At 39.4% G+C, this 8,607-nt stretch overlaps 2 protein-coding genes across 3 annotated transcripts in view; one reads left to right on the top strand and one right to left on the bottom strand.

Moving 5' to 3' along the window:
- The window catches only part of CENPK (centromere protein K), a 47,958-nt gene extending 40,052 nt beyond the window's left edge, over window positions 1-7,906 (bottom strand). The window contains exon 1 of the mRNA XM_017537832.2: window positions 7,810-7,906. The gene's annotated coding sequence lies outside the window, so the exon portion shown is untranslated. The remainder of the gene's footprint in view (window positions 1-7,809) is intronic.
- A 46-nt stretch (window positions 7,907-7,952) lies between these two features.
- Window positions 7,953-8,607, top strand: part of PPWD1 (peptidylprolyl isomerase domain and WD repeat containing 1) — a 25,547-nt gene continuing 24,892 nt past the window's right edge. The window contains exons 1-2 of one of the 2 annotated variants that reach the window (XM_017537864.1): window positions 8,150-8,218; window positions 8,517-8,553. In XM_017537864.1, coding sequence (XP_017393353.1) covers window positions 8,150-8,218; window positions 8,517-8,553 — 106 coding nt within the window. Of the gene's footprint in view, window positions 8,219-8,516; window positions 8,554-8,607 lie in introns of both variants that reach the window. The other variant, XM_017537862.1, reaches the window with a different exon arrangement.

The following is an 8,607-nucleotide window of genomic DNA, read 5'->3' as shown; positions in this document are numbered from 1 at the left end:
GAAATAGGGGAGGGACAGCGGGGTGTGGGGAGTTGGGGAAAGATAGCATGGGGAGAAATGCCAGATACAGGTGATAGGGAGGAAGGCAGAACATCACACTGCCATGTGTGTACCTATGCAACAATCTTGCATGTTCTTCACATGTACCCCAAAACCTAAAATGCAACAAAAAAAAATTGAGAAAAAAAAAAACACTCAGTTTAGGATATGCTAAATTTGAGGTGTCAATTATTGGAGCTGCTGATAAGCAATTAGATACACATTTCTATAGTTCAAGGTTTTGAGCTAGAGATATAAATTTGACAGCCATCATCACACAGATAATGACATCACTACATAATGAATGACATTGTGGTCATAGACTGCACATGTAACAGTGGTTCCAATGGAGCTGAAAAATTCCTATTGCCTACTGATGTCTTCAGGGTCCTGACCCTGCTTAGGCCTAGGGCAATGTGTTTGTGTCTTCACTCTTAACAAAAAGGTTTAAAAAGTAAAAAATAAAAATAAATTGGCTAGAAAAAAAAGACATAAAGAAAATATGCCAGGTGCAATGATTCACACCTGTAATCACAACACTTTGGGAGGCCAAGGTGGTAGGATCACTTGAGTCCAGGAGTTTCAGAACAGCCTGGCAACATAGCGAGACCTCCATCTCTACAAAAAATTTAAAAATCAGCTGGGTGAGGTGGCACACTCCTGTAGCCCTAGCTGCTCAGGAGGCTGGGGCAGGAAGATCGCCTGAGCCCAGGAGTTCAAGGTTATAGTGAGCTGTGATCACACCACTGCCTGGGTGGCAGAGACAAACTGTCAAGAAGAAAGAAAAGAAAGAAGGAAAGGAAGGAAAGGAAGAAAGAAAGAAAGGAAGAAAGGAAGACAGAAAGAAAGAAAAGAAAGAAAGAAGGAAAGAAGGAAAGAGAGAGAAAGAAAGAAAGAGAGAGAGAGAGGGAGGGAGGGAGGGAGGGAGGGAGGGAAAGGAAGGAAAGAAAGAGAGAGAGAAAGAGAAAGAAAGAAAGAAAGAAAGAAAGAAAGAAAGAAAGAAAGAAAGAAAGAGAGAGAGAGAAAAGAAAAGAAAGAAAATATTGTTGTATAGACAATGTTTGTGTTTTAAGCTGTTATTACAAGAGTTGAAAAGTTAAAAAAAATTAAAAGGATAAAGCAAGTTACAGCAAGCTAAGGTTATCATTGAATAATTAAAAAAATAAACTTAGTATAGCCTAACTGTACAGTATTTACAAAGTCTACAGTAGAGTACAGTAATGTCCTAGGCCTTCACATTCTCTAACTACTCACTGACTCGTGTAGAGCAAACTCTAGTCCTGTAGGCTACATCCATGGTAAAAGCCCTACACAGGTGTTCCACTTTTTATCTTTCATACCACATTTTTACTGTACCTTTTCTATATTTAGAAATGTTTAAATATACAAATGCCATTCGATTACAATTACCTACATTATTCAGACTAGGTATATAGTAGGTTATACCATCTAGGTTTGTGCTCGCTCACATGATGAAATCGTCTAACAATGCATTTATCAACACATATCCCCGTTAAGTAATACATGACTGTACTTACAGTTGTAAGGCTGGGTGAAATGAGAAAGGTAAGACTGCACAGCTAGGAATGGGAAGATCTTCAGACCAGGAGATATTGAGATGAGTAAGAACAAACGGAATAGTCTGAAAAGGGTCACACAGTAAGTTAAGAGGAAAACTAAGCGCATGATATCCCAAAATCCAAGAATGTATTCAAGGAAGGAATGATGAACTGTCAAATAGTGGAGACAAGTCAAGTAAGTTACACAGAATTGACAATTTATTTAGTAATATGGATAAGCAAACTGTTTTTTCTAAAAATAGTCGCAGCAATATTTCAGGTTGCATTCCCCATCAAGAGGCAGAGTCTTTTTCCCCTCCCCTTGAAACTGACTGTGACTTTGTGTCTGTCTTTAGAAACAGAATACAACGAAAATGACACCACATGACTTTCAAGACTAAGTCATAAAAGGCAATATAGCTAACTTCTGGCTTTTTCTTTCTCGGAACACTCACCCTTGCAACTCAGCCACCATGTTATGAGAAAGCCCAAACTAGCACAAAAGGAAGAGATCACATGGAGAAGTCCATGTGGAAACGAACTGAGGTTCCCAGACAAAAGCTAGTATCAACTGCCAGAAATACACATGATCATTTCTGATGATTAAGCCCGTAGGCTTTGATCTTCTAGTCAAGGCTCCAGAAACAGTGGGGCAGAGAAACCACCCCTGCTGTGTCCTGTATGAATTTCAAATGCACAAAACCCTTGTGCGTAATAAACAGTTGTTTTACACCTTTACATTCTAGGATAATTTATCACAACAATTTTATTGGAGTTAACATACAAAAATGAAGCCCACGGGTAACCTTTACAGGAGTAGTTTTAGAAGAACAGTGAGAGTAAAAGCCTGATTGGAGTGGATTCAAGAGAGAATGGAAGGCAAGGAATTAAATATACTAAGAATATAAAATGTTTTCAAGAATTTTTTCTCTAGCCAGGCGTGGCGGCACATGCCTGTAGTTCCAGCTACTCAGGAACTGCGGTGGGAGGATCACTTGAACCTGGTGAACCCAGGACACTGAAGCTTCAGTGAGCCATGAAAACACCAATGCACTCCAGCCTGGGTGATAAAGCAAGACCCTACTTCAAAAAAACCCCACACACAATTTTTTTAAAAGGAAAGAGAGAAATACAGTTATTAGCTGGAGGGAGATACAGGGTTAAAAGAGACTTTTTAAAAAAAAAAAGATGGGAGAAAATACAGCATCTTTATATGGTACAGTAAAAGAAGGAAATGTTGCTAATATAAGAGAGAAAGGGGAGAAGAAAGAATGGGATCTAGTACATAAGAAGAGGGGTTGGCTTAAAATAAATGGACATGCAATTCATCCATTTTAATGAAAGGGTCATCAAAGTATCAAGAGTGTAGATGCAGGTAGGTAAGTAGACGTGTTGCTAGGAACCTGTAGAAATTGTATGTGGATTCTTTTTTCTCAATAAAATGGTAACTAAGGTCATCAGCTATGAATGAGGATGGGGAAAAAGAACTGCAGTTTAAGAGCACAGGAAAAGAGATGTATAAAATAGATATATATAAAAAAGGGAGAAGATAAAGTTATAGGATTACTCAGTAGTAGCATTACAGACTCATCTGAGATTAGTAGTCGGGTTTAAAGTGAAACTGGAGCATGGCTGTTTGTTTTCTTCTACAGTGTAGCAACACAGGTGTAGACAGGGACAAAGTGAAAGAATGGCCATAGGAATAAGCAGCTAAGACAAGAGAGAGAACATAATCACTAGGGGAGAGAAGGTCAAGGGTGATAGTGAGCCAGGAGCTAAAAATCTTCAAGGAATGAGGATGAGTAAAACAATCTCGCTAGATGATTCCTGGAAAGAATGACAAGGGGGTGGGGTCTGGTAGAAAGAGATTCAAAATTGGGCAATTTTAAGGAGGTAAACAGTACAATAAAGAATGGTGAGAATGTCTACCCCCCATCAAATGCAAACCAGAACATTCCGCCTCAGTATTTTTATTGATATGTAACTTTTGCACTTTATTCTGCTTAATCAATAACATTAACAGAGAAGTTCTAAAGCAGAGCTAAGTAAACAGAAAGATACAGTCATATTCATGCACTGGAAGACTCAAATTGTAAAGATGTAAATTTGCCCCAAGTTTATCTACAGAATCTTAACCAAAATCCTGAAAGTTATTGTTTCTTTGTGGGACTTGACAAGCAAATCCTAAAATTTACATGGAAGCACAAAGGGCCAAAACTGGCCTACGATCCTCATAAAAAATAAGATGGGAGGCCGTAACACACACTATTATGACAATGTAGAATTGGCATATAAGTAGGCAAACTGAGCAATGGAACACAATACAAAGCTTTTCTTGACTTTCTAGATTCACATACATATGGACACATGACATACGACAGAGATGACAATGCAAAGCAAGGAGAAAAAAACCCCAAATAAATACATATTTTACATATAATACTGCTTTTTAAAATGTATATTTTAGTTCATATAAATCTTCCTTTTTTTTTTTTTTTTTTAACAAACTGAATGGTATTTGGGGAGGAAAAAAAAGTCTAAATTCATTCCTCAATCTTTACATCACTCCTCACTGCCTCAAAAAATCCAAAATAGAGATCATAAAAAATAGGCAGAAAACAGAAACTTTTAAAATCTTAGATTAGGAAACACCTCTCTAAGCAAAACTAAGTAAAATCTTGACATAAAATTTTTTTTTAATTCTGCATAGACAACATCTCATCAACGAAGTTAAAATTTAAAACTCCAAAACTTAGGAGAAATACTTGTAACATATATGACAACCCAAGACCTAATTTCCTTAATGTGTAACGAGTGTCTATAAATTGATAAGAAAAAACCAAACAACTCACCAAAAAAAAGAAAAAAAAAAAAAAAAAAAGAGATTACCAAAAAAGTCAGGATATCAATTACTTTTGGAGGAAGAAGGGAAGGGAGAGAAGGGTTGTGGCTGGGATGGGCCAAATGGAGAGATTTCTGAGATGATTATCAAAGCTTTATTTCTTGACTAGCATGATGGTAAGGGTGTTCACGGCATAATAATTCATAAACTTTACATTTATTTTGTGTGGGTTTGTGTCTGCATTTGACTTTACAATAAAAAGGTAAACAACAAAAACAATTCCATAGAAACAAGCAAAGGACACAAATGAGGAATTCAAAGAAAAAACAAAACCTTTTAAATATAGAAAAAGTGCATTCATAAGCTCATATACAATTTATGAAAATGCAAATCAAACAAGCATTAGTTTTCATTCAGACTGGCACTAATGTTAAAATTTGATAAGAAATACTGGTAAGCATGTGAAATAAGAGACTTGCATTGTTGGTGGACCAACCACTTTGTATAACATCCATCAAAATTTTACATGCATTTATTTTGACCCAGAAATTCTATTTCTAAGAATAATCCTAAATATAGATATGTCCGCATAAGTCTACACAATGATGTTTACTGCCACACTACTTAGAAAAAAAAAGAAACTTTGAAGGTATGAACTCTGCAAACTGACTACATAGGTTTAAATCCCAGTTTTGATATTTAAAAGCTGTGAGACTTGGGCAAGTCACTTAAATTTTCTGTACCACAATTTACTCTCCTATAAAATGAAGATAATATTACATACTTCCTAGCGTTGTTATGACAATTAAATGAGCGCATATATATATATATATATATATATGTATATATATTAGAACTGTAGCTAGCATATAAAGAGCTTTATTGGTCTTAGCTATTAACATTACTATTAACAATTTGAACGTCAACTAGAAGGCTGAACATCCCACCTGCTATACCCATAAGATACAGTTTAAGTTCACAAAGCCAAAATCAGTCATTACCAATTTGTAAGCAAAAAAGTCAAAACAAATATTCGTTTACTGACCACTAATATGCATTATCAATATGCAAAAGTAATGCGGAACTCTGCACATGTGGTGGGGACAGAGGGTGGGGGATAGACACTCAACAAATCACCTGGCTTGACAATTCAATGTGGCGTTAAAATAAAAACATATAGAAACATTTAAGAGTTTGCTCTCTACCACTTGAGAATGCAATATGTGAGCTGTATGCAACTTGGAAGAGGGCCATCAATAGAACCAGAAAATGCTGGCACCCAGATCTTAAATCTCCAGCCTCTAGACTTGTGGGAAATAAATTTCAGTTGTTTATTTAAAACACACACACACACACGCACACACACACACACGCACTTACTTACTTAACAGTTTATCCCTTTCCTACATTTTGTGTCTTTAAACCTATCTTCCTGGAAAGGGAACAAGTTAACTTTTTGAGGTCCCCAGTTAAGACTACAATACTTATTCATTAATTGAAGAACAACAACATCTCTTTATTTAGTGATAATACTATACTTAAAGAAACTCGCACCACTAATTGGGAAAAGATCAATATACATGAAATAAGCAAAAAGTACCCACATCATTCTAAAATGTTTCACTTATTCAACAAATATGTTAATGTGTGCCATTGGTCAGACACTGGCTATAGCTGTGTAGGTGAAAAAGCCTTTGTACTCATAGAGCTTCCATTCTCAGGGAGACAATATAAATAAATGGATAACTAAATATATGGTATGATTTCAGGCAGTTAGAAGAGCTATGAAATGGTGAAGTATACAACACTGTCTTCAAGTACTATCAGAATTCAGGATAGTGAAGGTTAGAGAAACCTGGAAGAAAGGAATTACTCCATAATAATACTTAATAAATGTTAACTAGCTACACTGTTTTATTATTATCATCATCTTCATCCTCATTATTGCTACAGTCTTAGAAAGATGAGAAGATGTAAACATGAAGGCTAGATTGCTGTGGAGGTGCTTTCATGACATGGTAAAAAGCCCCATAAAACTGCATACCTCAACCATACCTCAGCTTTCTGTTGAAACTGCTCTCTATAACCCAAATATGAATACGTAATTAAGGACTGTAATCGCCACCCTACCCAGACAATGTGTAAACAAATGCTAATCTTGACTTTTGTGAACCACTTAAGTAACAACCAGAATGTCAAAAAGTCCCCTGGCCCTCGGAATGCCCGGAGCCCCTCACCCTCATCTTCGCTCAGGAATCCACTGGAATGTCCGGAGCCCCCTCACCCTCATCTCCGCCCAGAAGGTGATTTACAGAATCCACTAGCCCTCGGAATGTCTGAAGCCCCTCACCCCACCCCCGCCCCTCACCCTCATTCCCAAGGTGATTTTTACGGGTATAAAGGGTCTTGACACCCTCCTTTCGGGGCCATGGGTTGGAGAGTCCTCCGTGGCCTCTGGCAATAAAGACCCTGCAATTTGGCATACTTTTGTCTCGGTGTTGACTTTCTATGCTCGGGCCAGTACAACACTTTCAAGCATAAAAACGTAAGACTGGGAGGCAAGAACGAACAAGGGAAATTTGTGAGACACAAAAGAAAGTGGTCTCATGAGAGCAGAGAGCAGAGACGAAATGAGACTTGCTAGAAGGAATGGTCAAATAATGCGAACCTTTGAAACAAAATAAAATAAAGTGCCTACTATCGGGGCAGTTCCTTCCTTGTACGTGGTGCCTATCTGAAGGCAAAATTAGAGATTTACCACGAGGATTAGGTTGGTGCAAAAGTATTTGCGGTTAAAAGAAAAAAGTGTTTCAGGGAGGTCATTTTGACAAGCTGTATTTAGTTCATCTTTTAAAAAGGGATTAATATATTTTATGTTAGGTATTTTTTACCTAATTTTTTAAAAATGAAGAGGACAGATGAGAAGGAGGAGAAAGAGTTCAGATGATTGTTAGGAGATGAACTCCTATACCAGGAAGAAGACACAAGGGTGATCCGTTCTGCCCTAGATCAGTTTGGTTACTTGAAGTAGCTGCTTTCCACCCCACCCTAGGAAACAGCAACAAGCACTCGCCACCTTCTTCAGAGAGTGTGTGAGAGAAAAAAAAAGGTCAGGAGAGAAAACGTGTTTAGTGCATCCAAAAGGAAACCGCAAGTTAACCTGTTCCTTCTGTCTCCACCCTTCCATCTTTCTCTAGAAATTGGCGAGGTTCTGGAGCTGGCGTTGGCGCGCGGGAAACAGAGGAGAACGGGGCTCAAAGCCTGGCTTGGAAGTCAGATACCCAGTTCGCTGGCTAAGGGTTCCACCTTCGGGGCCATAGCGCCACAAGCTTCAACCCTTACGGCGCCCTCCCCGGCCCAGCTCCATACCACCACAGCGCCACAAGCTCCGGGTCGTCTCCGCGCTGCGTAGTCACGGCCCGCTAGCCCGGGACATCTGCGCGCGCTGCATGCCCATTGGATCTGCTCCTGCCCACCCCAGCCAATCCCGAAACTCGCTCGGACGCTGACAGAAGACTGCGCCGCTGCTTTGGGATTGGTAGCCGAGCTGTGTGTCGCGCCTTTTCCGACGATGCGAACAACATGGCGGCGGAAAGTGGTAGCGACTCGCAGCAGAGACGGAGAAGGCGCCGGGACCCGGAGGAATCGGAAAAAACAGAACTCAGCGGAAGAGAGCTGGCAGTGGCAGTGGCAGTGTCCCAAGAGAACGATGAGGAGAACGAAGAGCGCTGGGTTGGGCCTTTACCTGTGGAGGCAACACTGGCCAAGAAGAGGAAAGGTAGCGGCAGACGTAGTAACAGGACGAATTGGAGTGCTGCGTCCGCGGAGTGGGAGGGCTAAGTTCAAGTCAGATGCGAAGTGGGATGGTGTGTGGAGTTCTGTGTCCTCTGAACAGAGCGCCTTCCTCTCACTTCTGGCCACTCCATACTTGCATATCTTCCCGAAATAGTGATTTGAGCGTAGTACAGCGCCTTTTTGATAATATCTAACACTTTTGATCATTGATTTGTTATGACGCTAAAACTAACGTTTGTCTATACTTAATGTACTTGGCTCCTGTCATTTACTCCCCACAGCAGCCATATGAAGTTGGAATTTCGAACTCTTATTTAGGTATGGAAAAGGGTACTGGTTCTCAAAGGCTTTAGTTCTGGAGTGGTGTTAACG

Source organism: Cebus imitator, unplaced genomic scaffold, assembly GCF_001604975.1.
Source record: "Cebus imitator isolate Cc_AM_T3 unplaced genomic scaffold, Cebus_imitator-1.0 Scaffold107, whole genome shotgun sequence".
Lineage (NCBI taxonomy): Eukaryota > Metazoa > Chordata > Mammalia > Primates > Cebidae > Cebus > Cebus imitator.
Note: the sequence above shows the minus strand (reverse complement) of the source record. Positions and strands in the feature narration are given on the sequence as shown.